This window comes from Rattus rattus, chromosome 9 (genome assembly GCF_011064425.1).
Source record: "Rattus rattus isolate New Zealand chromosome 9, Rrattus_CSIRO_v1, whole genome shotgun sequence".
Lineage (NCBI taxonomy): Eukaryota > Metazoa > Chordata > Mammalia > Rodentia > Muridae > Rattus > Rattus rattus.
Window position 1 is genome coordinate 67,443,605 of NC_046162.1, and position 27,822 is coordinate 67,471,426.

General features: G+C 55.4%; 1 protein-coding gene across 1 annotated transcript; it reads left to right on the forward strand.

Moving 5' to 3' along the window:
- Positions 1 to 27,224, forward strand: Rhbdf2 (rhomboid 5 homolog 2). Its single transcript, XM_032913447.1, has 19 exons — positions 1 to 86; positions 13,945 to 14,120; positions 18,074 to 18,230; positions 19,200 to 19,324; positions 19,925 to 20,120; positions 20,199 to 20,402; positions 20,925 to 21,053; positions 21,384 to 21,502; positions 21,581 to 21,778; positions 22,963 to 23,074; positions 23,297 to 23,371; positions 23,476 to 23,637; positions 23,840 to 23,946; positions 24,081 to 24,144; positions 24,241 to 24,335; positions 24,541 to 24,616; positions 24,747 to 24,847; positions 25,030 to 25,183; positions 26,034 to 27,224. Exons 3-19 carry the CDS (start codon positions 18,087 to 18,089, stop codon positions 26,451 to 26,453), a joined length of 2,481 nt encoding a protein of 826 aa, XP_032769338.1. The 5' UTR covers positions 1 to 86; positions 13,945 to 14,120; positions 18,074 to 18,086; the 3' UTR covers positions 26,454 to 27,224.
- The last annotated feature ends 598 nt before the right edge of the window (positions 27,225 to 27,822 follow it).

The following is a 27,822-nucleotide window of genomic DNA, read 5'->3' on the forward strand; positions in this document are numbered from 1 at the left end:
AGCTCCGGTGCCCAGGCTTGTAGCCGCCGCCCCACCGCTGCCCACTCTGCTCGCAGGCGCTTCCCGGGACGTGGGGCCTCCGAGAGGTGAGCGAGGGGAAATAGGCGCGGCGGAGCTCGGGTCCGCTAGGCCGCGGGTGTCTACGGAGTCCCGGGGCTGCCCGGGACGGCCGCGGGGAGGCCTGGGGGCTGCGCGCCCCGCGGAGCGCCCTGGAGGCCAAGGCTGTGGACTCTGTGCCCGCAGGACCGCTGGATCCCTCGCGCAAATCCTTGGCCTCTGCCAGGACCAGGACGCCTAAGGGGTTCCCCGGGGCACAGTCACCAGATGACTGGGCGCGTGGTTTGCGCAGAAGTTCAAAAGCCCAGGGAGGAAGAGAGGGCACTGCCCAGTGTTGGAACATGCGGCTCCACCTTCCAACCAGAATTCCTTTTAGACCTTAAGGCTCTACTCCCCTGGCTCCCGGGTGAACTTCCAAAGTCCCCCGGGCTGCAGTTTGTGCGTGGAGCTTCGCCGCCGTGGTGGTAACAGGTGCGGGGGTGAGGGTGGGGGAGGCTCAGAAAGTGTACTCAGGAGTCCTGGCTTCAGGGCCGAGGGGTTTGGAGTGTCGGGCCTCCAGCTGAAGGGGTTGAAGGTTAGGGAGCATAAGATCTGTAGGGCTGGGACCTCTACCTCAACCCCAGGGCAGAAGGGAACTCCAATCCATGCCTTGATCCAGCTCCAGGAAACACAGAGCGGCGAATCTGTGGGGCTGGGAGTTAGCGCGCGTGCAGGTGAGGTGTACCTGAGTAATTGCCCCATAGGTGGAGTGGCTGCTGTTTCTCAACCAGCTAGAGTGGGGGTTCCAGTGTGTGTGTGTGTGTGTGTGTGTGTGTGTGTGGCATCTGCTGGTGAAAAACTGTCCCCAGCATCCGTGTTGTGCTGTGGTCAGGGAGAAGAAAATGAAACTTGGTTCCAAGCAGTAGTTCTCAGCTTAGGGGTGCTTTTTGCCCGTTACGGATATTTGGCAATGCCTGGAGCCACTTGGTCGTCACAGCCACAGTACAGAATTGGGAGGCCCCCCCCCAAAAAAAATCAATATTGAGGAACCATCCTATAAGCTCCAGCCCACTAGGGTACTTCTTGTGAATTCCTTTCCCTACCTCAGTTTCTCCGGGGGCTGTGGGAAGAACCAGGGTGAATCTAAATAAGATGGGAGATAAAGAGGTGTGCCGGCAGGTTTTGCCCTGGCAAGTGTCCTATGTTGGTGCCACAATGTCTTTTGCCAGCTGGCCACTGGCCCTGTGGAGGAGAGGCTGGGAACAGTGGTGCCCCTCGAAGCACAGGTCTGTAGTAGTTTACCCAGGATGACTTTGGACACAGCGTAACCCCAGGGTGAGCCAGAGTAGCCCTGGGGGTGGAGGAAGGGCAGGACCAAACTTTGTTCCCATGGAGTTTCCCAAAGCTGAGGCCTCATGGATGGGAGATGCCATGTGACCAACTGGAATTTTCCTTCCGAGCACAGAATAACCCTGCTAGTTATTTACACCAGGAAAGGCACTTCCAAGGAATAAGGCATCTACTGATTCCCTGTGGCTCCCGTCTCTTTCCTTCCAACAGGATGGATGGGTTGTCCTTGTGGTGGTAGGAATCCTGGTCAGGGTGAGATGGGGCCCTGGGTTGTACTCCTAGCTTTCTGAGAATGGAGGTAGGGGTGTTTCCTGTTGGGTCCGTCAAGGCCAGAATCCTTCCGGTAACTAACATTCCCATCTCCCCTTATCCTGTCTAGTTTTGGACTTCTTGCTTGGGGGCCCTCATCGGGTGGAAAGGGAGTGGCGGGGAGTGTCTCAGGTTGGTTGGTTGATTTGGGTCTTTTTAACCATAGTAGCCTGATGTGCAGCCAGACTTGGTGGTGTGTGCTTTGGAATCCCAGCAGGTAGTGGCGGGAGAGTCCGGAGTCTGTCACCCTCCGTAACAGAGTGAGTTTGAGGCCACTCTGGGCTGTATGAGACCCTGTCTCAAAAAACCAGGGGAAGACCAGACCTTTTCAATTGGGTCTATGCTGTAGCAGTTACCTCTATTGTATGTGCCTCTTAAGGCATAAAGTTAAAACACTCAGATCGCCTCAAAGCCACCTACCCCAAACCTGCGACTCCAGCTTCACTTGACCATTCTATACCCTATGCTGTCCGAAAGAGCAGGGATCACTCACAGCAGGCTGGAGCAGGAGGACCACTGGAGGCTCAGGCCTACTCTGGGCTCACTGATATTTTTCTTGTGATCTGAGCTCCGGACAGCGGCCCCCTCGATTGTGTGTCTGTGCAGCACGTGTGTGTTTGACGCTTGCTGAAGCCAGAAGAAGGTGTTGGATCCCCTGGAAGTTAGAGGTGGTTGCCAGCTGCCGTGGAAATGCTAGGAATCTGTCTGGGTCCTTTAGAAGAGCTCCCGGTGCTATTAACGGCTATGCCATCTCTTTAGCTCCATTACTTGTATAAACTGTGACCCAGACAGGCACCAGATGACAGCAGGAGGATGTCAAGGGGCCGGCAAGTGTTCGTGTTTGTGTTTGGGAAACTGGATGCTGTCTTCTGGGCCCCGGGTCCCCTCCCACAGCATGTGGGAGCTGTGTGTTCTCCAGGCAGCTCATCCCCACACCCCAATCCAGCGTGTTCTCGGGACTAATGGGATCCTGTCTAGGTATTGCCCCATTGCTCGAGGGGATTTCCAAAGTGACCTCACCATCTGTGCTGCTGGGAGCAGCTCCTAGTTTCCTATCCAGCTCAGACAGGCTGGGGGAGGAGTGCTGGCTGACCTCAGCAGCCAGCATGGCCCTGGGACAGGGGCGCTGCCAGGCTGGGCAGCTCTTGGCACACAGACAGCCTCTCAAGAGGAGCTAGCCACGCCTGCCCCGTCGTTGGGAGGAATGGAGGCTTTTCCGGGATTGCCCCAAAGTATCCCTGGCCTCCCCAGGCAGCAGACAAACATAAGAAGGAAAACCTGTCTTCTCATCCTCACAGAGCTATGGAGAGTTGCTGGGTACCATCCTCCCTTCACCAGATTTATTCAGTCTGGGACCCAGATGCAAGCGTTTGGGCCTCAGCAGCTGCTGGAAGGCATTTTCAGCTTCACTTTCCCGGCTCCAGCTCTCCTGCATAGTGGTTTGAGCCAAGTGAGATCTGTCAGGGTATGGGATGAGAGACACCATGGTTGACCGGAAGGGCAGGTGATCCAAGCTGAAGATCCAGGAGGCAGGATCCTGGGGCCGGCAGTCTGTAGGGAGGGTGGGAGTCACTGAAGTAGGCTTGGGCCTCAGTTTCTTGGGCTATGCCGGGGAGGATTATGAGGTGAAGATTCCACTAATGACCTGTGACCTGTCCAGCCTGGGTGTGACTGGTGGGAACACTGAAGTGAGGCATCCTCACAGTCCTGAAATTACTTGTCTTTGGAGCAAGGCTGCTGTGCATGGCATAGGCTTGGATCACGGGAGAAACCCTGCCGTGTAGGATGCCGAGATGTCAGACTAGAAGGCACCTCAGGGGCATCTAAATGCTACAAGCTGCTGCGTCGTCAGGTAGAGGACCCCTTGGGGCTGGGAGTGAGTGTGTCGGTCGCAAAGCCTTGCTCCGCCTCAGTAGGTGGCTGCTGAACCAATGTCCACGGTGTCACAGCTGGTGTAGGGGGTCTCCAGGTGGGTCTCCAAAGGGTGCAGAACCTGTTGTGGTATTCTGGATAGACGCAGGATGGAAAGCTGAAGGCTCAGCCAGGCCCTGAGGGACTTTATCGGTCAGGCTGCAAATGACAGTGGCCTCCGCCCTGCCTCAGCGTATGAGATAATGCTTGTGGAAAACTCTTTGATAGCTGAGTCAGGCCACACAAGCAGTAGTTGTTGCCACTCATAGTGGATGCTAGAGCGAGGCTTTCGGGAGCCAAAGGCATTCACACAGAGACTACACAGAGCGAGCCGCCACTCCAGACGCGGCCTCTGCCGCTTGGCTTTTCATGTTTCAAGAGGGCTAGGGTTAAGAACTAGTGGAGAGCTGTCTCAGGGGCTAAGAGCGCCAGCTGCTCTTGGAGAGGACTTGGGTTCCATTCCCAGCATTCACGTGCTGGCTGGCAACCATCTGTGATTCTGTTTCCAGGGTACCCAACACTCTCCCCTGGCCTCCACGGGCGCAGTGTGGGGCGTAGAAATACATGCAGGTAAAATAAAAAACCTGTACGCACAGAGAAAAAAATAATAAAAGTAATTCTTTAAAATATTAAAAACTGGGTTGGGGATTTAGCTCAGCGGTAAAGCGCTTGCCTAGCAAGCACAAGGCCCTGGGTTCGGTCCCCAGCTCCGAAAAAAAAAAAAGAAAAAAAATATTAAAAACTCAGGGCCCTATCAGGCCACAGCCCCAGCACTTCCTGAGGCTAGAACCGTGATTTAACATCATCGAGCCTTGATTTATAACCCACCTGTCAGGAAGAATCCTGTCAGGTGCATCTTAGCCCGAATGAGTGGGCCATGGTGGCAAACTCCAGCCCAGGGGAAAAGCCATTAGTGAGCTTTGCACCAGGCAGTATAATGCCATCTGTGTAGTGACTGTCACCCCATCTCGTAGAGGAAACCATAACGGAGTAACCAGACCACATGTGAGCCCTGACTCTGGCTCCCAGCATGCAATGAGAGCCCTACACTGCCCCAAAGTGCTAAGCACTGAACGTTCACCCTGCTGTGGGCACTGCTTGGATAGCCCTGTTTCCAAGTACCCTAACCTGTTGGCACCCACTGTGACTGGGACCAGCCTCTTCCTGGGGAAGTAGGGTGCCCCAGGGCAGAGTTCTGGGAAATCAAGTTTATTAGCTTCTTAATGATGGTTTACAAGCCGAAAAGTGTTTGGCTGGCAGGTCCCTCCCTGCTGAAGGACTTCCAGCCCGCAGAAGGAGATCAGGGCAGGAGACCGAGCGCCCGGTCCTGGGCATGATCACAGGGCACACTGCAATCCTTTGGTGCTCATACCTGGCCTGGGCACCGCCCATTTTTGGCTAAAGGACCCACACCGTGCAAGGACTCATAGGGTGAGGCTTTGTCCGTCAGTGGTGCAACAACACGTTAAGTTAGAGGTTTTTTGTTTTATTTATTATATATGAGTACACTGTAGCCGTCTTCAGACACACCAGAAGAGGGCATCAGATCCCATGACAGATGGTTGTGAGCCACCATGTGGTTGCTGGGAGTTGAACTCAGGACCTCTGGAAGAGCAGCCAGTGCTCTTAACCGCTGAGCCAGCGCTCCAGCCCCGAGTTAGAGGTATTAAGTAGCTCACTCACTCATTCATGATCACACGGTAGAGCTGGACCCCTGACCCTGCTTCGCCTAGTCAGGCACTTGCTTTATCTGTAGCCACACTCCAAGATGGTGGATGGAAATTGGGTGGGCGATTGACCTGCAAGTTACCAGGCGAAACCCCAGCTGTGTGTGGTGTATCACATCTCGGTGTCAGGGAACCCCAGAGAAGTTCAATGCACCACTTTACTCAGCCTTTCCACACCCCATCCTCCGCTCGTCCCCCAGGCTGCACCGCATCCTGCCCCAACCACCGGTCTGTACTCTTCTGGTTTTGAAGATGGATGAAAACCCAGTTCCCAGTAGCCAACGTTCCCATGACAGGCAGATCTCCCATCCCAGAGTAAGCGCATGTTGGTATGGTGTCCAGTGTTGAGCTCTCCCTCTGTGGGAGCCTCCTTTGTCCTGATGCCTTGACCCTCAGGGAGGGGCAGCAGAAGTAGGAGAGAGTATATAGTCTCCTCAGGAGACCAGCCGGCTAGACAAGCATCCTAGAACCCAGCCACCCATGTGCTATCTTTGTACCATCCCCCAAAGCTGTGGTCAGCAGCCCAGCCTTCAGCCCGGCCGCATGACCTGCTGCTGCTCGCCTAGGCTGTGAGAGGGCTCAGTTCCTAACTCTCCTCAGAGCACCTGCATCTGCCGGCAGCTTCTAGAGTCATGAAGCTTCCAGAGGAGTTTTGAACTGGGCTCCTAGCTGCATACCGGTTTCCCAGTGTTAGCGTGTGTGTGTGTGTGTTGCTGTGATGGAATCCAAAGCCTTGTGTATGCCAAGCCAGCTTTCTACCACTGAGCGACACTGATGCCCAGTTGTGAGCTCTGGGGATGCAGAACCTGCCCTGCCCCCTACCTCAGCCCGCTCCTAGCACTAGAGTCCCCAGCATAGGAGGAAGGCATCCACATTTCTGCCGGTCTGGCCAGACAGATAGTGCGGAGGGGAGAGGGCTGGTTCTCCCTAAGAGCAGGGCCCCCTCCCCCTACACACACACACACAGAGACGCTCACACGCTCACACTCACTCCTGTTGGCGGCTCCCTGGAACCTAGTACCACAGTGTGTTGTGATGCCCAGGCTGCTCTAGTTGGCTGAGCGGGAGCCCAGAGCACGGGGTCTTTATGCGGAACACGGCCAAAGGAGCCAGCCTGTTGCCAAGTCCTTGAGCCTGCTCCTGCAGGTCTGGTCTTGAGAAATGGGTTTGGCACAAGCCCTGGGAGGAAGAGGGGAGAAAGAAGTGAGGACTCTGTGAGGGAGGCCTATTGCTTGGGAGGTCTGGAACAGCGTGTGAAGCCACAAGCCAGTTTTCTTTTCTTGTGGGTGGCCACCAGGCGCAGGCCAGCAGAGCGAGCTGACTTTGTGCTACCACCTGCTATCCCCCGTGCCTCTGTGGGAAATCATGTCAGGAGGGAGCACAGAGCCCTCTTCCCCATACTCTGTGGTCCTTGCAGCCTCCCAGCAGACGGCACTTCCTGCTGCCAGACACCCTTCCCTTCCTGCCCCCCCACTTCCCAATTTTCTGTACTTCACGACCCTTCCCAGGTCCTGTCCCCAGAACTGGCCTCTTCACGTCTCTGCCTTCGGCTCCATCACGACTGCCTCTTCCCAGGGCCGGGGGATGCCCAGCAGTGAGTCACTGGCTGTGTAACACCAACTTGGAGACTTCTTAGAAGGCAGTCTGTCTTCCATGGGCTAGCCTTCCACGGCCACCAGGGCTGGCGCACTTTGGGAGGTCAGCGGTAGAAGCTCTTTTTTTTTTCTTTCTTAATGGGGTTGCAACAGTTGAGGGTTCTACTTCCTTTCTGCAGCTTTCTAAAGACTCAGAGGTTCCCAGCAGGGCCACGGGAGGGAAGATACAGTTTTGGTTTCTGTGGCAGGGAAACCGGGGAGAGAAGTTGCTTGCTTGCCCCCAGCCCACACTGTCATCATCCTGTGACTCAGCAAGGACCTGGCATGTGGTCTGTCTGCCACCACCCCCTCCTCCTCTGCCGGATCTCTGTATGGCCCAGGACTTGCCTGCAGCCCAGAGCGGAGTGAGACTTCTGGGGCAGGTGTCCTTTGTGTCCTCCGTTCAGGTGACTTGTAACAACCCTCTTTGGCCGTATCCAGTCAAGAATGTCTTTCCCTTTCCCTGGAGGGGAGAGGGCTACCCACTTCTTGTCCATCGGCCCCTCCCTCTGTCCCCATTTCTGGCCGTATGTGGCCTTGGCTATTCCATCAGGCTCCTGTTTGTTTGGGAGTACAGCTGTCAGGCCACCCTAGTGTGCTGTCTCCTTGAGTCTACAGAGCTTACTTTTGGGTGTAGCGGATTATTAAGAATGCTAGGGCTCCAGGAGAGTGAGGGTGCATTGGTCCCCGGAAGGGCCTCAGATCAGACTTGTGAGTACAGGTCGACCCCCTCCTGGAGCAGAGTTGGGGGCTGTGCTGCCTTCGTGGGAAGAGAGGGCACCCTGCTGAGTGTGGTTGGGGGGAGCACCCCCTGTGGGTGACCTTGCCTACCTTGCCTGGGTTGGACCTGCCTCATTTGGGAGTGGCTGGGCCCCACCCTTTGTGGGGAAACCGGATTCTGTGGGACATCTGGGCAGTCTCTGAGCCTGTGTTTCTGTGTGTCTGATCCTGGCCACCACTGAATGGGACGGCACTGTCTGAAGGCTCTCAGGAGAGCACGCTGACCCTAGCGGAGGCCATCTGCCAAGGGCACCTGGGGGGAATCTCGGCATTGCACTGCATTCTTCCTCTGTCCACCCCACCCCCACCCCTTGGTAGACACCACCCTAAAGGAAGAGGAAACACTGACCTCCCCTCTCCCCCTCACCCCATCCCACCCCTCCGGCTAAAGACTTCTCCCTAGAAGTTTGACCAGGATCCTTTGGGCCCTTCCACCCCCACCCATGGGCCAGCTGGGCAGCAAGTCTGGGGTCTTGGAGAGCTCAGCAGATATGACTGTGGCAAGAGGAAGCCTACTCCCAGGATGTCACAATTTCCTTTGCAAGTGAGCAAGCACTTCTGGGGGCGGGAAATAAGTGGCGGGTAGGGCGGCGGCTCCTGCAATTTTTTTTTTTGTGTGTGTGTGTGTGTCTAGTTTCTGTGGCCTTACGCGGACATAGGTCACGCAGAAGTCTAGAGCAAATCTGATGCTTCCCACTACTGTGCCAGGCAGCTGCCAACACACCCAGTCCCAAGAAGGGTTGGACTTTGGGCCCACCCCGCGCAGGTTCCGGCAGAGGGGTTAGGAGAAGTTCTGGGAGAAAGCAGCAGAGAAAACCCTTCATTATCTAGGCTGCCTGTGGTCAGCAGGTCTGAGCCATCGCCTTGTCCAACTGCCAGTGGACAGAAAGGGAAACTGAGGCACAGGGAGGCAGCTTATGGAGCCTGGCGATGTCTTTGCCAATGGCGGCAGAAACTTTCCTGGCACGTGACCCCTTACCCGTCCCTGACCCACCTCTGCCATCAGACTACTTTCTAGGGCACCCTGAGATTGTCCCAGAGATTGTTAACTTCCTGAGTCCTGTGGCCATAAGTCACACCTGCTTTTTCCACGTGGAGATTGGCACAGGGATCTTGGATATATGGGGAGGGAGGGATGTATGGGGAGGGAGGGGTGTCCCCAGCTAAAAATGGCTTGGGCTCTGAGGGCAGCTCCTCAGAAGGGAAAGGGTGTTTATGGTTAACTGAAGAACTAGGCCTCATCGTCAGCCAGCACGCACCACTCTCCACCCCAGCCCTGAATGGTGGTCAAGGGTGAATGACCGCCAGAGCCAACTGCAGAATCCGAGAGGCGGCCTCAGCCCAGTGTCCATGCAGACTGTCCCCAGCTGGACGGACTCCTGTGCTCACCAGACCCATCCAGCCAGGACTTCATGGGCAGTGACTGGTGTGAGACGAGAGTAGGGGACTCCTGCCATCGGACAGAGCTGTGGGATGCAGTGTGAGACAGCAGGGTGGTGAGAGGCTTCCTGGAAGTGACACTCCTTAGAAACGCAGTAAACACAAACGTTGCTCCCAGGGCCCAGGGTGCTGGCAGGGCAGCCGATGCCGAGGGCAGGGTGATGTGTAGCAGCCCAGAGCTTGCACAGGTACACACACATGCACGCGCACGTGCACACACACACACACTCACAGACACGCACACATACACAGACGCACGCGCACACACAGACACGCACACACACAGCACGCACACAGATGCGCACGCACATACACACACACAGATACACATGCACACATGCACGCACACACACACAGATACAGACACGCACACATACACACAGACGCACACACATACAGCACGCACACACATGCACACAGCATGCAGGCACACACACACACAGCACACACACACATGCACACAGCACGCACACACATGTGCGCACACACACGTGCACGTGCACAAACACACTCACAGACACGCACACACACATGCACATGCATGCACACACACACACAGATACAGACACGCACACATACACACAGACGCACACACACACACAGAGACACACAGACACGCGCACACACATGCACACGCACGCACACACTCACAGATACAGACACGCACACATACACACACAGACATGCACACACATGCACACGCATGCGTGCACACACACTCACAGGTACAGACACGCACACATACACATAGACGCACAAACACACAGCACGCACACACACAGATGCACACGCACACATGCTGCCCGGCCACACAATCACCCTGACTCTGAGCAACAAGAAGACACGTAGACACTTGAGATGAACCACGGTTCACTTTCTGGGTTAAGTCTTCTCAAAAGATCTCTGTGGCTCGTGGTCTGTGCTGTGTTGATATCTGTGACCATTGCGGTCACCAGAGGCCATATCGATGTCCCTGATCCCTGCTGCCCTACAGGCTGCTGTGGGCAGGAAAGTTTCTTCTGCAGTGGTACTGATGGCTGCAGAGTCATAACTGAGAGTGGGTGACATTGAGGTTTCTGTGAACCTCTCCCCACCTCTGTGTGTGAGGGGAGAGAGAAAGTGTGTGTGTGTGTGTGTGTCGTGTGTGTGTGTGTGTGTGTGTGTGTTTTCCAGGACAGCAGCCTACCTCAAACAAACAAGCAAACAAAAAGCGATAAAACGTTAAGTGTAGCTCTTCACAATTGATGGCGAGGGACGGGGAAGGACTCAGTTCTCTTAAAGAGGCTGGCCACTGGGAGTCTGACCATGCTCCAGTGAGTCCATGGATAAGACAGATTGAATTTGGGTGGGTTTGCGGGGAGCACAAGGGGAGGAAGGTGGGCCTGGAAGAATGGGAAGGGGTACATTTTATGAAATTCCCAAATGATTAATAAAAATATTATGTTGGGGAAAAGAAGCAATAGAGGTTGGCCAGGTTGACAAGGCTGGAGGCTGGCGTGAGGGTTTCAGGGCCTCAGAGACAGGAGTGGGCGCTTAGCAGAGGTGCAGGGCCTAGATCTGGGTCTTAGTTACTGTTCTGTTGCTGTGAAGAGACGCCATGGCCACGCAGTTGATAGAAGAAAGCATTGGGGGCTGTTTACAGTATCAGAGGATGAGACCATGACCATCATGGAAGGGAGCTTGGTAGCAGCAGGTGCACAGTGATGGAGAAAAAGATGAATCGTTACATCCTGGTCTGTAGGCTGCAGACAGAGACCGAGAAACAAACCGGGCCTGGTATGGGCTCACCCCTACCAACACACCTCGTTCGGCAAGGCCACACCTCCTAATCCTTCCCAAACAGGTCGACTGCTTCATTCACATGTGAGCCTGTGTGCCATTCTCATTCAAACCATCACAGTCTGGCTGGCTGGCTGGGTGGGAGCCAAGCTTGCACGGCTGACTCCTGGGCTGGGCCTTCAGCTTCTCATACCAGAAGGGTCTCGCTGCTGTTAGCCAGAGAGCCGCAGACAGTGTTCTCATGGTGCAACCTCACAGCTGGACCCATCTCTGCTGGTGACCTCCTCTGCCACCTTTCTCTCTTTTGCTGCCTGCTCTTCTCCCTTGGTATCAGGTTCCCAGATTAACGCCCGACTAAGGCCCTCTCCCTGCACCCGGTCCCAGGCCAGGTTGAGCTTCTGTGTAGAGGCCCCAGGTGAGGCTGTTGTCCTGGAGTTGTCCCCAAGCAGTGTCTGCTTGTGACTAACAGTGCTCCTCAGAGTCTGCCAGTCCAGCCCCCAGTGTCTTCCAACTGGGATCTCAGAGGACTGAGGGACAGGACTCTTGGCGTGATGGAGCCAAAGCTGGCTTAAAGAAGCAGTAATGACCTGGGCCAGCTCTGCCTCTTCCCCACCTAATGCCCGGGATCTGTGATGTGGAGAGTTTTACAGGCCTCAATACAGCAAAACCTAGAAGGGCCTGGAGATGGGACCGCCTGGGCCTACAGCAGCCCCTGCTTCTGGTTCACCCATGCTAGGCAGCCTCTGGGCAGCCCGGGCCTCTGCCAACCATGCTTTGAGAGTCACAACAATGCTAGGCCATAGCTCTCTGCATGAGTGACTGCCTTGACCCACCATAAGAGTCTTCCAGCCGGGTTGGGGATTTAGCTCAGTGGTAGAGTGCTTGCCCAGGCAAGCGCAAGGCCCTGGGTTCGGTCCCCAGCTCCGAAAAAAAGAAAAAAAAAAAAAAAAAAAAAAAGAGTCTTCCAGCCCCAGTGTACCCTAGGCTTTAGGAAAAGAGGGGGCCAGACTCCCACCCGCTGTCAGATGTCACCCCTTCCCTGCTGTGTGAGCTTGAGTAAGTTAATCAACCCCTCTGAGCCTCGTCACCCATCTACAAAGCAGAAGCAGAGTGACGTCTCTTTGGGAAGGATTTGAGGGACAGTGTGTGTGGGGCTGAGCCAGGCCTGGCACATGTAGCACTAATTGTGCCTGGCACTAAACCACTTCCCAGTTGCTCCTGGAGCTCACGCCAAGGAGGACCTGCTGTGCTCCTGTGCTGTGTTTGTGGTATGTGCCTGCACAGGGCTTTCTAAAGCACAGGCACCATGGTGCTCTCTTTCAAACAGTTAATGTTCTGTTGGGTGGATTTTGCATCAGTAAATTATTAAGAAGAAAATAAAACAGACAAGGGTCCCCATTGCTTAAGCACTGCCCTAGTGTCAGGCCGACCAACAGAAGTTAAACGTTGTGTTTTTGTAGCACTGGAGGTTGAAGCCAAGGCCTCCTGCATGCGTGGCGAGCTACATAGCCTTGGTCCCTTTCCTTTCCTCTTTCACGGCTTCACACACACGCGTCAGTGGGGCCTGTCCGTCATGGTGCAGGGGAAGGTCAGAAAACAGCCTCAGACGTTGGTCCTCACGTCTGCCTTGTTTGGGACAGGATCTTTTTGTTATCTGCTGTGAGCACACCGGGCTTCCTGCCCCGCGGCTTCTGAAGGTCCTCTGTTTCTGCGTTCCATCTTGCTGGAGGTGCGCTGCGGTTACGGGTACTGCGGTTGGTTGGGTCTACATGGGTTCTCCATGGCAAGCACTGTATCTATTAAGTCATCCCTAGCCCCAGCCTCCTCCTCCTCCGTGTGTGTGTGTGTGTGTGTGTGTGTGTGTGTGTGTGTGTGCGTGTGCGCGCGCGCGCGCGCGCACGCGTGCCTGCCAAAAGGCAACCTCAGGGTCATTCTCATCTTACAACGTTTTTGTTTTTAGATAAGGTCTCTCGTGGCTTTGGAACTTGGCCTCTGGCCAACAAGCCCCATGGATTCTTCCTGCCACCGTTGATCCAGGGCAAGGATTACAAATCCACGCTACCACGCCCTGCTCTGCTGTGGTTGTTGTTGTTGTTGTTGTTGTTGTTGTTGTCGTCGTGAATGAGGATACTAGAAACCAAACTCAGGGCCCCTGGGTGTTATATGGAAAGGCACTTTAGTTCTGAGCCCATCTCTCCATCCTGAGAGAGTCTTAGTCAGAAGACAAGGTAAAGTAGATGAATCAGCTGGTAAGAACGCTCGCCCACTGGGGCTGGAGACACGGCTGAGTGGTCGAGTTCCCAGCACCCAGTGGCCGCTCACAAACGTCTGTATCCAATTGCAGACCATCCAGCGCCCTTTTCAGGCCTCTGTGGGCATCAAGAATGCATGTGGTGCACGGGCATACGTTCAGGCAGAACACCATACACATTTTTTCCAGCAGTGCTTGCCACACAAGTTTGGTGAGCTAAGTTTGATCCCTGGTGCCCACAATGGAAGGAGAGAGTAATGAATTTTTTTTTTTAAAAAAAGCCAACAGTTCCTGGACTTGTGGAATGAGTATCTCTATCAAGGTAACAGAGAGCTGGGAGTAGTGCCTCAGGCCTATGAACCCAGTGCTTTCGAGGTAGAGCAGGAAGATCAGAAGTACAAGACCATCCTCAGCTCCGTAGCGGGTTCAAGGCCAACCTAGACTGCTTGAGACCTTCTCTCTAAAGGTTAAACGCTTTTACTAGGTAATATTAAGGCAATAGAATAGGAGCAGAGATTCACGCGTGGCTCTAGTCAAGCCGTGGCGCAGACCCTTGTCTAAGTGGTGGCAGGTTAATGTTCCAGGGTCACTGCCACCTGGATCAGCATCGCACGCGGGGTCTCCTGCCCGTGGGAGATGGGTGGATGCGTCGTGGGGAGACTGAGGTCCAAAATATGGAAAGATCCGGCAGTTGGCCTGACCCTCACCCGCGCTTCTGTTCTCACAGGTTGGCCTGCTAAGGCAGCTGCCCTGCCTGACCCACAGACATCTGTCAATCTTTCTGCCATCCTGACCCCAGGAGACCCAGAGATCAAGGAAAGGAGTGGAGCATGGTGTAGACACCCTCCGGCAAGCCCAGGGAGCCCAGGCCCGCACATCTGAAGGAAGGAAGCGGGTGGCCAGGTGGGTGGCCTCCAGTACCTCTATTCACGTATGTGCTTTAGAGGACATGAGTTCAGCCTCAGAGGTGCATCTCAGGCATCGGGGAGAGCCCCTCTGAGGAGTGGCATCCGGGCTGAAGCCAGATGCCCCTCTCTGCCCCACGATGGTCAGCAGTCAGAGTGACCGGTACAGGCAGAGTCCACCTGCTGGAGAGAGAACCCGGGACCGTGAACACACTGGACCATTCGCCGACCTCTGACCTCTCTCAGCTTCTGTTTGTCACTCTATGTATGTGAGACAGAGCTTTGCTATGTAGCCCTGGCTAGACTTAAACTCACAGCAATCCCCCTGCCTCTGCCTCCCAAATGCTAGGTTTATAGACATGCGCCACCACGCCTGGCTTTTTTTTTGTTAGTTTGTTTGTTTTGCTCTTAGAGACAGGGTTTCTCTGCGCAGACCTGACTGCCTTGAAACTCACTCTGAGCACACGCTGACCTTGTACTCACAGAGATCCACCTGCCTCTGCCTCCTGAGTGCTGGGAATAAAGCCTTGCACTACCACCTCTGGCTTTTATTTTGAATGTGTATGTATATGTGTGTATCCTTTGTCTGTGCGGGTGCCTGTTGAAATCTGCAGAAGGCGTCAGATCGCCTGGAACTGGAGTTACAGGCCATTGTGAGGAACCCGATGTGGGTACTAGGAACTGAACTCGGGTCCTCTGGAAGAGCCCTCCCCCGCTTTTTCCCTTCAATAGAATCTCAGGGTTCAAAATAGTCTTGAATTCTTTATGTAGCCCAGACTGGCCTCCAATATTTTTGTTGTTTTTTTTTTTACAAACAAACAAACACTTTTCCACCTTGTTTATTTATCTTGTGTGTATGCATATTTATGTGCTACCCATACCACCATGGACCTTTGGAGGTCAAAGAGCAACTTATGTGAGAGACAATTCTCCCCTTCCACCATATGGGTTCTAGGGATCAAACTCTCGTTGTCAAGTTTGGCGGCAAGGTCTCTGAGCCTTCTCACCAGCCCTATCCCATAGCTCACAATCCTCCTGCCTCTGTCCTCTGCGTGCTGGCATTACAGATGTGTGTCACTGTGCCACCAACACAGGTGGTCTCTTTTTTTTAATTTTTAGATCTATTTATTTATTACATACACAGTGTTCTGCATATATATGACAGACGAGGGCACCAGATCTTATTATAGATGGCTGTGAGCCACCATGTGGTTGCTGGGAATTGAACTCAGGACCTCTGGAAGAGCAGCCAGTGCTCTTAACCGCTGAGCCATCTCTCCAGCCCACAGGTGGTCTCTTGTGAGTGACATCTATACTTAGACGGTGCTCAAGGTCGCAGCCTGGGTCAGCACCTTGGTCCCTTTGTGTTGAGTAGATGTCAGGATGAGGCTATTGTGTGGATCTGCACCATCTGTCTGTCTAGCCCTCCGATATTTGGTGGTTGTCACCTTCTAGCTCTGGTGAACACACTGCTGGTACCTCCCAGCACAGTGTCTGGGGGCGAACTTGAGGGATACTTTGGTTCCTTTGTGTAGTGAGTGCGTTGTCTTTGTTACATGGGTGCAAACCTGAGTGACAGTGGTTTGGGCTTCTCTCTCTCTCTCTCTCTCTCTCTCTCTCTCTCTCTCTCTCTCTCTCTCTCTCTCTCTCACTGAGGGGCCAAAGTGGACAGTCAGGCAGAGCTGAGGGAGAGGAACCCATGGGACCTGGAGGCCACATGGAGGAGCTTGGCCTTAAAGAATAGGAAGTCTTGGGACTGAGCAGAGGTCTACTGGACTCATGGGCAGCAGATGGAGGGTGGGGAGGGCAGGCAGGCTGTGGAGAAGGGTGAAGGTGGAGAGAGCTGGGGGGCTGGAGCGATGGCACTGCACCTAAGAGCTCTTGGTCTTAAAAAGGCCCTGAGTTTAATTCCCAGCACCCACATGGGGGCAGGCAACTCTCCATGACCTCAGTCCCAAGAGATCTGTTGCCCTCTTCTGGCCTCCGTAGGCACTGGGCACACTTACTGTGCACTAGTGTACATGCACGGTCACCAGGGTGCACACAGTATACACATGCACATGGGGACAAACTGGAAACTGGAGCTCCGTGTGACTCCTGTCAGGCACCACCCACCCGTACTTTGCCGGTCTTTGACACCTGAGCTTCCCAGAGCTGCAGGGAGAGAGGCAGACAGCAGGTGCCTGGGAGACATCAGTACGGTCCAGTGGCCCAAGCAAGGAAAGTGACCTCCTCTTGATGGGACCATCCATCCAGACCCACTGAAATTCCCACACCCACGCTCTTTCCGGCTTCCCACTTCTAGATCTTTGTCTAACTAACACACCGCATAGCATGATCAGTACTAGACAAGACAACCTGTACCCATCTATCAGGAATGGAGCCTTGGTGTGTTCCGTTCAGTGGGGCCTTTTCTGTCAAAGGCAAACACGCTAGAATGTGTGTCCTCTAGGGAAAGATGTCCAGACCAGACCAGAGAACCTCGGCTGTTTCCAGGAGAGAGACGCTGCCCTGAGGGATCTCTCTCTCTCACACACATCACACACACATATACATATATCACACACACACTCACATACACACTCACACACACACACCACACACACTCACATACACAACACACACACTCACACACATACACACACTAATACTCACACCACACACTCACATACATACACACTCACACATACACACACATTCATATACACACACACCACACACACCTACACACACACACACTCACACACACACACACACACACACTCACATACACACACACTCACACATACACCACACACACACACACACACCTCAGTTTCTGCTTTGCCACACTCAGTCTTTTTGATCAGTGAGCATGAGTCACCTTTATTGACTGGGAACATGGCTTACTCGGGGGAGCGATTGCCTAGCAGGCATGAAACCCTGTGCTTGGTTTCCAGCACCGCATACACCATGGCAGCACACGGCTGTAATCCTAGCACACGGGAGGGAGAGGCAGGAGAATCAGGAAGTCAAGGTCACCTTTAGACCCACAGCAGGTTCAAGGCCAGCCTGAGTTGAGACGTTCCCCTTAGCGAAAGGAGAAATACCAGGCTAGTAGCAGTTTCAGTTATCTTTCTCATTCCCGCTCTTCTAACAGATGTAGCCCAGGCTACATCCAGACTATCCTCAAACTCGCAGTCTTCTGTCCTTGGTCTTCCAAGTACTGGGATCACAGTCCTGTAGTAACTACACAGGGGCCTGTTATGTTGCTAGGCTAGCCTCGAACTCCCAGACCCAAACAATCCTCCCTCCCTCAGCCTCCTGAGAGCTGGGATTAGAGGTGCATACCACTAGAAGTAGCTTCTGCTTAACTCCAAGGAGGGACTAGGCAGCCTTGGGGACCTGCATGGTGGGTTTCTTGTCCCTCTGGGAATTAGGCTAAGCTACCACTTCCTGTGCTTAACTCAAGGCCTGGTTCCCCAGGAAGTGCACCTGCCCTGCAGAGTCGATCCCATCCCTGGTCGCAGCAGCTGGTGCCTGCCCAGCAACACCAGGAGCCCCCTGTTAGCAGTAGCGTGTCTGGCTGTCTGGAACGTTCTTGTCCCTCAAGCCTTCCCTCAGCACCAAGGAGGGGCCCTTTGTCTGCGCCCCACTCCATGGCCACTGACTTGCTCTGACCACACCCACTTCTTACTCTTCTGCTCCTGTCGTGGTTTGGTTTTCTCTGAAGCAGAGAGACCACAAAGGGGCTAAGGCAAGAGTCGAGATCTTCCTCACCCCTGCAGGTCAGAAATGCAAATCAAAGTCAGAAATAGACTCCAAGATCCTCCACCCAGCCACATCTCTCTGGATCACGGGTCTGAGACCAGCCAGGGCAGGTTGATGCCAGGGCTGCCTTCCCTGGCGCCAAGGTCTCCGTCCCCTCAGCTCCTCGGCCCCTCTGTACGCCTGTGCTGTCTTCACTTCCAGCATCCTGCCCACCATGGCCTCAGCTGACAAGAATGGCAGCAACCTCCCATCCGTGTCTGGTAGCCGCCTGCAGAGCCGGAAGCCACCCAACCTATCCATCACTATCCCGCCACCAGAGACCCAGGCCCCCAGCGAGCAGGCTACCATGCTTCCTGAGGTGAGGGGCTGCCTGCCACAGGCAACGGATGTGACTGCCCACACGGCACCTAGACACTCATCCATGACAGTCTTGCAGCCTCAGTGTACGGAGATGGGGCAGGGAGCAAGGCTTTGAACTCTGAAACTTGGGAGTTCCGCTGCCTGGTGGCCAGGGGACAAGGAACACTGTCTTTGAGAAAAGGCCTTGTTGGGAAGGCTGTTTACAGTTCCCCTCCCTGACCCTGCGGGGTTGTGGGCCATCTGTGGAGGCCCGAGTGGGCCTAGGGCCCCACAGTGCCAGCAGCACACCCCTGCAGGGCCTTGTCCTTCAGGGGGACAGGTCATCGTTCCCGTCCATCTGGGGCTCCTGTCCCACAAAGGGCTCATTGAGAGCAGACCCCAGATAGCGTGGGCTTGGCACACAGCCTGAGAGAGAAAGAGGAGCTGTGTTGGGGCTGCCCACTCACCCTGAGTGCTGCAAGACAGGCGAGAAAAGACAGGACATCTTGATTCCCGGGCAGATCGTGGGTAGGGAGGATTTGCTGGAGATCAGTGGAAAACATGGGTTTTGTTTGTTGAGACAGGGCCTCATGTGGCCCAGGTTAGCCTCGAACTTGCTCTATAGTCACAGTGTCTTTGAACTGCTGATCCTTCTGTACTACCCCACCCAGCACTGGGTGGCCTGTGCTCACTGCTGCACCTGGCGTGTGTAGTGCTGGGGCGGGAACCCAGGGCTTTAGGCGTGCTGGGCACTCTGCCAACTTGAGCTGCACCCCCAGACCTTGCTAGAAAATGTCCATTTTAGGTTCAGAATGAGGGCCTGTGGAGGGAGTGGGTGCAGCCAGGCCTAGTGTTAAAGTGGCCCAGTGTGCTAAAGGGTCTGGGCTATGTCTTCAACACTGCAATAGAAAGGATTCCAGGGAGCCCACAAGCAGCCAGCAGGTGAGTGGGCTAGACACTCATTCACGTCCTCCTTGTCTTCCCACAGAGGCCCAAGAACCCAGCCTTCCTGAAGAGCGTCAGCCTCCAGGAACCCCGGGGACGATGGCAGGATGGCGCAGAGAAGCGCCCTGGCTTCCGCCGCCAGGCCTCCCTGTCCCAGAGCATCCGCAAGTGAGCGCCTGTGCCCTATGTGGGCACCCCAGTGGCCTGCACATTCTGGGCACCTGACCTTTCCCGGGGCCTGAGCCTTGTGTCCCTTTCCAGAGGTGTAGACAATGAGTAGCAGCTCCCCGTGGAGGTGGAGAGCCAGAATCTAGTGTGATGGCGGAGATGGGGGAGGGGGCTGGGCACGTGCACCTGACAGGAAGGTTCACAGCCTTCTCAGTCCCACCCCTCGTGGGGTAGCCCTCACCCTCAGCCTGGTCACTGGGCTGTAGCTAGGCTTGGGGGTTCACGGAAGACTAATTGATTCTGTAGGGCCCTGAAGGTACATGGCATAGTTACCCTGTATGTCACAGGAGCGCACATGCCTTCACCCTCACGTCCCCTCTCCACACACACACACACGCCACCACCCCTAGGCCACCTCCTAAACACATGCGCCACAGCCTTTCACAACCCACGCATCACCCAGCACACACGTGTACTGTCATCCCCCTCCCTCCTCCTTTAAACACCTGTACCTTCGCCCCACCCCCACTCCCGGTGCACACGTGTGCACCAGGACAGGTGCGTGCACAGGTTCCCACCCACACCCCATCTCTTCTGCAGGGGCACAGCCCAGTGGTTTGGGGTCAGCGGCGACTGGGAGGGCAAGCGACAGAACTGGCAGCGTCGCAGCCTGCACCACTGCAGCGTGCACTACGGCCGCCTCAAGGCCTCGTGCCAGAGAGAACTGGAGCTGCCCAGCCAGGAGGTGCCGTCCTTCCAGGGCACTGAGTCTCCAAAACCGTGCAAGATGCCCAAGGTGGACTCCGCGGAGTGAGGGGCAGTAAGTGGCTCTCCCAGGGCCTGGGCAGCTTTGCTCACCCGCTGTCCCTTGCAGATTGTGGATCCACTGGCTCGGGGTCGGGCCTTCCGCCACCCAGATGAGGTGGACCGGCCTCATGCTGCCCACGCGCCTCTGACCCCAGGGGTCCTGTCGCTCACGTCCTTCTCCAGCGTCCGCTCTGGCTACTCCCATCTGCCCCGCCGCAAGAGGATATCTGTTGCCCATATGAGCTTTCAGGCAGCCGCAGCCCTCCTCAAGGTAAGGCCCAGTTGAGGGATATATGCTCCCATCTGTGGTAGCCACTCCGCTCAGCCACATATGGACCCTCTGTGTCAGAGCAGTGAACGCATGCGTACCCTGAAGCCCAGAACCTATATCCTTCAGGCCCCAGTTCCCCTGTGAGCCCCCCACAACCCCCTCTGGAGTAGGTTATGGGAAGAGTGACAGGAGATAAAGGATGAGGCCATGGGAGGGGCCTGGTGTGCTGGGACAAGAGGCTGCAGCAAGGGCACAAGGCCCCAGACTGGAGCTTGATGGTATGGCATGTGGACGCCTTGAGTGTCAGGGTACCAACTGCTCACATTAGCAGGCAGGAGGTTGTGAGGGAAGAGCTGATCCCGAACTCTGGAAAGAGAGGCTGTGTACGGCCGGCTGCAGCTGCAGCCCCATCCTTCTGCTCTGAGAAGTTCTTTCAGCCCATGCACTTATCCATGCTCTGTGCCTCTGCCGACCCGGTCCTGGGCTTCTGGGTCCCCCTGAATACTTCTGTTCCATGCCCAGGGGCGCTCCGTGCTGGATGCAACTGGGCAGCGGTGCCGGAATGTCAAGCGCAGCTTCGTCTACCCCAGCTTCCTGGAGGAGGACGCCGTGGACGGAGCAGACACCTTCGACTCCTCCTTTTTTAGTAAGGCAAGCATGGGGCGTGGACTCTCTGGGCAGGGGATGGGGTGGCCTGAGAGCTGGGAAAAGTGACCTTGGCCGTGACCGTGCCCTGTTAGGACCCCGGGAAGGTTCTAAGGCAGGCAGGATGGGGTGTGTCTTGGGTGAGCCTTTGGTCTCAGGTGTGGAGCCATTAGATGGGGATGGGGATGAACCGGCTGGGAAAGTCAGTTCAGAGATGACAAGCATTTGGCTTCCCTTCCGCCCTGCAGAGACTATGTAGATAGCTGTGTCTTCCCTTGATGGGGTGCCAGTCGACAGTGGCTCCTTACACTGTCTCTGGTGTCCCCTCTACCCCAGGAAGAAATGAGTTCCATGCCTGATGACGTGTTTGAGTCTCCTCCACTCTCTGCTAGCTACTTCCGAGGTGTTCCATCCTCCGCCTCCCCAGTCTCCACCGATGGAGTGCAAATCCCACTGTGAGTACAGGGAGGGGACGCTCCAGCCTCTGCTGGGCCCTGCAGGGTCCTCAGGCTGAGAGCCTTTGTCATCCTCAGAAAAGAATACAGCAGCCGAGCCCCAGGTCCCGGGACCCAGCGCGGCAAGCGCATTGCCTCCAAAGTCAAGCACTTTGCGTTTGACCGGAAGAAGAGGCACTACGGCCTGGGCGTGGTGGGCAACTGGCTGAACCGAAGCTACCGGCGCAGCATCAGCAGCACCGTGCAGCGGCAGCTGGAGAGCTTCGACAGCCACCGGTGAGCCTCAGGAGCTGGCCCGGGCAGAGGGCTAAGCTGCTAGAGCTCCCAGGACTCTTCACCCCAACGTGGACCCTTCTCATGTCAGTAAACATTTCAAGAGCGCCTCCTGCAGGTCCTGCTTGTAATGACAAGCTCCAGGGCACACACAAGCCCAGGGAGCAGCCTGTAACCTAGAAAGAGCTGACACTGCTGCCTTATCCTCAACATAGCCCACAGACAGCAGTCAGTCAGTCAGTCAGTCAGTCAACAAACATGGTCAAGCACAACCATATGCAGGCTCTAGGACACAGCCTAGAGAGAAGAGCACTGTGCCTGGGATCCCCAGAACCCATATAAAGGAAAGAGAGAAGTTGTCCTCTGACCTCCACATGTCTGCGTGTCACACACACACACACACACACACACACACACACACACACACACACAGCCCCTATGTGTCATGCATGTACACACTAATAATAAATTTTAAAAGGATCTTTTAAGCCCAGCACGCTGGCACATGCTTTTAGTTCCAGTATTCAGGAGGCAGAGGCAGCCAGAGGTCTATGAGTTCAAAGCTAGCCTGGCCTAAAACAGCAAGTTCTAGCTAGTGCTCCGTAGAGGGACATTATCTTAAAGCCAAAGGCAGTTGAAAGAGAACAAAGGAAGTTGGACCCTGCAGTGAGGGATTCTGGGGAAGCTGGGCACCGAGATGTTCAGGGGGCGAAAAGAATGGTAGCCAACGTGGGATTGACAGTGTGACCTGCTGGGCTTTGGACTCCAGATTATTCAAAGTAAGAAGTGTGACAGGTGTGGCGGGCGGGCGAGCGGCTGGGGTGGAGGGGCGCTGTTAGGACAAGAGCAGAGGTGTGTGAGGCCCCCCAGGCGATGTGTGCACAAAGGCCCTGGGGCTTCAGGGGCCACAGCCTGTTCAGGGAGCACAAGCAGAGGAGAGGGATTGCAGGCAAGCACAGCAAGGCTTTCAGGTTAGCAGGGGTGATTTTGATCTTCATGCAGAAGGCAGTGGGAAGCCATCGTGGGACTTGAACTCAGAGAGAGACACTCAGGGATACGTCCAAGTGTCTATGGGGAAGGCTGGGCTGGGGTGATCCGAGAGCCTAGGAATGTCTGCCGTGCCCGGGTGAAGGCACGAAGGGCGGGGTGTGAGCTCTGCCAGGCTGACTGGAGGCCTCCACCTACAGACCCTACTTCACCTACTGGCTGACCTTCGTGCACATCCTCATCACCTTGCTGGTGATCTGCACCTACGGCATTGCACCTGTGGGCTTTGCCCAGCATGTCACCACCCAGCTGGTGAGTAGGGTTCCTCCTGGGGGTCCCAGCCTCCCCCGAGGGGCTTAGGCACAGTTGGCACCAATTTCTCCCACCACAGCACCCTGGCCCAAGCTGGAGGTGCCTGAGGCTCACATAGCCTGAGTCTTTCCCAGATGCCCTATTCTGGGGATGCCCCCTGCCGCTCCTGCCTGTCCCTCTCTCCCCTGGCTCCTCTAATGCCACAAACTCCCTCCTCGATAGGTGCTGAAAAACAGAGGCGTGTATGAGAGCGTGAAATACATCCAGCAGGAGAACTTCTGGATTGGCCCCAGCTCGGTGAGGCCCAGGATGCCTGGGAGCCCTGTATCCTGCCACTCCACACTGGGCAGATGGGTGGATGTGGGGTGAGTGCTGGCTCACAGCCCCTCCCTGCACCCTAGATTGACCTCATCCACCTGGGAGCAAAGTTCTCACCCTGCATCCGGAAGGACCGGCAAATTGAGCAGCTGATACGGAGGGAGCGTGACATCGAGCGCACCTCTGGCTGCTGTGTCCAGAATGACCGCTCGGGCTGCATCCAGACTCTGAAGAAGGACTGCTCGGTGGGTCCTGCCCCTGCCAGCCTCCTTCCCTCCCCAGCCCAGTGGGCAAGCCCAAAGCTGGGCTCGGAAAGTTGGACAGTGGTTCCTAGGAAGTACCCGAGTCCTGGGGAGACAGGAATAGTTCTTGTCCCGGAGGGTTCACTGCCAATACCATCTGACTGACATCACCCTGGTATGGCCTGACCTCCTGTCCACCCTCTAGGAGACTTTAGCCACGTTTGTGAAGTGGCAGAATGATACGGAGTCCTCAGACAAGTCTGACCTGGGCCAGAAGCAGCCATCAGCAGTTGTGTGCCACCAAGACCCCAGGTACAGCCTAGAGCCTCCTATGGGTCCAGAGTGGCACCCAGCTATTGGAGCTGCCTTCTGTGGGTGGGTGGGTGAGTGTGACAGGCTGGGGTGTCCCAGATCTTTATATCGGGTGATCTGACCACCACTTCCAGGACCTGTGAAGAGCCAGCCTCCAGTGGGGCCCACATCTGGCCTGATGACATTACCAAGTGGCCGGTGAGCAGGAGATGGATGGCGAAGGCTGTGGGATGAGGGTGGGGACAGCTGGCTTTCTGTCATGAGACCCACTGCCATCGGTCCCCTCTCTCTTAGATCTGCACAGAGCAGGCCCAGAGCAACCGCACGGGCTTGTTGCACATAGACTGTAAGATCAAAGGCCGCCCCTGCTGCATCGGCACCAAGGGCAGGTGAGCTGGTGCCCCCAACCCCTGCAGACAGACGGACCTCTGGAACTGTCTTCTCTGCTCTGCTCTTGGGTGATGGGGGAGGCAGGGATGAGGGGCAGGGAGATAGAAGGGAGCTCGCTCCATCCAGCCTGCTGTGCTCAGGTGCTGGGCTCTAGTGGGCAGATGCCCGTTAGGAGGCCGATACCCATGTGCTTCCTGTCCACAGCTGTGAGATCACCACCCGGGAGTATTGTGAGTTCATGCATGGCTATTTCCACGAAGAGGCAACACTCTGTTCCCAGGTAGGCGAAGGAAGACTGCACAGTGGAAGCTGCAGGGACCCTGAGGACCATTGGGGTCCTCTCCATGTGGAAGCCTCAGACTTGGCTTGCCTCCCAAGGCAGAACTAACAACCCTGTGTCTCCCACCCAGGTGCACTGTTTGGATGAGGTGTGTGGCCTTCTGCCTTTCCTCAACCCTGAGATCCCCGACCAGTTCTACCGGATCTGGCTATCTCTGTTCCTGCATGCTGGGTAAGAGGTGGCTTGCCGCCCCATGCCCAGGCCCCTATGTTTCCCGTCTTAGATGCTGGAGAAAGGGCTTTTGGACCAAGCACACGGGCTCAGCCTGCGGGTGCTTGACTGCCCCTGTGGTGTACCTGCTGGTGGTCGTGGGCACCCAGGGAAGGCTGATAGTGCTCGTGTCTCTACCCTAGCATAGTGCACTGCCTTGTGTCTGTGGTCTTCCAAATGACCATCCTGAGGGACTTAGAGAAGCTGGCCGGCTGGCACCGTATCTCCATCATCTTCATCCTCAGTGGTATTACAGGCAACCTGGCCAGCGCCATCTTCCTTCCCTATCGGGCAGAGGTACAAACTTGGGAGACAGGGCAGAGAGGGCAGAGAGGGTGGGATGAGCCCTTCCTTTTGGATCTAAAGCATTGTGGCGTGTGGGGAGGACCATAGTGGCATGTGGGGAGGATCATAGTGGCATGTGGGGAGGATCATAGTGGCATGTGGGGAGGACCGTAGGGGCATGTGGGGAGGTCCACAGGGGCATGTGGGGAGGTTTGTAGCGGCATGTGGGGAGGACCGTAGGGGCATGTGGGGAGGACCATAGGGGCATGTGGGAGGATCATTTGGCATGTGGGGAGGACCAACCATGCTGCTTCTTACTCTGTTTTTTTTTTGTTTTTTTGTTTTTTTTTGTTTTTTTTTGTTTTTTTTTTTTTGGAGCTGGGGACTGAACCCAGGGCCTTGCACTTCCTAGGCAAGCGCTCTACCACTGAGCTAAATCCCCAACCCCGCTGCTTCTTACTCTGGTCCCATCCCAGGATCTGCTGAGAGTCCCTATTGTGTCAAGCTTACCTACAGATGGGCAGCTAGGCTGGGACCTATTGATTGGTCTCTGAATTCATGGCAGGAGGGAACAGGGATCCCGCCTCCATGTTCTGTGAGGCCCTACATGTGGCTGCTCTCCACCTTCAGGAGGAGAGGTCTTGAGTCTGTTTGCTGCTCCTTCTGGCCTGTGATCTCTCCACTGCCTGTGGTCCCCTAGGGCAGGCTGGCTTGTGCTAAGCGCAGGGGTACCACACCCAGGTTTGCTGCGGGGTTGGACAGAGCAAGCCCTGCAGCTCCTGTGGCATCCCCAGAGTGGGAGATGTGCCCCGGTACCTGGTCCCCAGCATCAACATGCCACATCTCTCCTCCCCAACCCCAGGTGGGCCCAGCCGGGTCACAGTTCGGCCTCCTCGCCTGCCTCTTCGTGGAGCTGTTCCAGAGCTGGCAGCTACTGGAGCGACCATGGAAGGCCTTCTTCAACCTGTCGGCCATTGTGCTTTTCCTCTTCATTTGTGGCCTCCTGCCCTGGATAGACAACATAGCGCACATCTTCGGTTTCCTCAGCGGCATGCTCCTGGCCTTCGCCTTCCTGCCCTACATCACCTTTGGCACCAGCGATAGGTACCGCAAGCAAGCCCTCATCCTGGTGTCGCTGCTGGTCTTCGCCGGGCTCTTCGCTTCCCTGGTGCTGTGGCTGTACATCTACCCCATCAACTGGCCCTGGATCGAGTACCTCACCTGCTTTCCCTTCACCAGCCGCTTCTGTGAGAAGTACGAGCTAGACCAGGTGCTGCACTAACGACAGACAAGGCTGACCCCAGACGAGACAGGTTCCCCAGGGAGATGACACCTCCCTTTCTCAGGTCCCAATGTTCCTGACCCAAGTCTTGGGGACATCCAGGACACCTGCTTCTCCGAGGCTCGGGTCCCAGGCCCTGCCTGCCTCTCTGGCCCCATAGGGATGATAACTTTTCTTCCCAGGGCTTGGGCTTCTGCAGGTGCTGTCTCCCCACTGTCACTGTGACTGTGACCTCGCCAGACACACAGCTGCTCCCTCAGTTGTCCCCAGGGTTGAGGTCTCTACCATGCTGCTATGACCCCCTTTTCCTGTCTCTCCTCTCCTCCCTGTCCTTCAGGCCCTTCCTGGATTTGTCCATGGACTCATGAGCCTGCTCCTGGGGCTCCTGGACATAGCATTTGGGCAAGGCTCTGGCTGTTGTCTGTGGGGATGACAAGCGTAGCGAGACGGCTATACAGGGATGCTAAGGGCTTTTGTTAAGCACAGCAGCCAGATCTCCTAAGCCTATCAGCTGCCCTAGCTCCAGCCTGCGTCTGGCTGCACAGGTTGGCTCTGGTGCCAGGCTGTCCCCACCACCGCTGCGTCACTCCTGTGTGGCCGTGGGCTGAGCCCTCCTTGAGGACTAACTCCCAGGGGAGGCTTGAGGCTCAGCCAGGCCCTTGGTTCTATTTGTTTTTCCAGTTTATATTGTGGTCCTAATTTTGTAAAGTAACGCTAACTTTGTATGGATGACGACGTCTCAAGTTTATTAAATGACATTCTTTATCATAATACTGCTTTTAGCCTCAGACCTCCAGGGGAAGGAAAGGTTAGAACTTGGGGCTGCAGAGGTGGATGATGTCACTTCCTGTCTTCATAGAGAACCTGGGTTCAGTTCCTAACACCGTGTCAGGTGACTCACAGCTACTGTAACTCCAGCTCTAGGGGATCTGATGTTGTCTTCTAGCCTCTGTGAGCACCCATCCCCCCCAACACACACACATAAATAAAAATGAATATTAAGGGGCTGGAGAGATGGCTCAGCGGTTAAGAGCACTGGCTGCTCTTCCAGAGGTCCTGAGTTCAAATCCCAGCAACCACATGGTGGCTCATAGCCATCTGTAATGGGATCTGATGCCCTCTTCTGGTGTGTCTGAAGACAGCAACAGTACACTCATATACATAAAATAGATAAATCTTTTTAAAAAAATCAATATTAAAAAATTTGGGCTAGGTGGTGATACATGCCTTTAATCCCAGCACTAGGGAGGCAGAAGCAGGCAAATCTCTGAAATTGAGGCCAGCCTTGTCTACAGAGAAAATTCCAGGTCAGCCAGGGCTACATAGAAAAACCTTGTCTCAAAAAATAGACAAAGACTTAACCAATCAA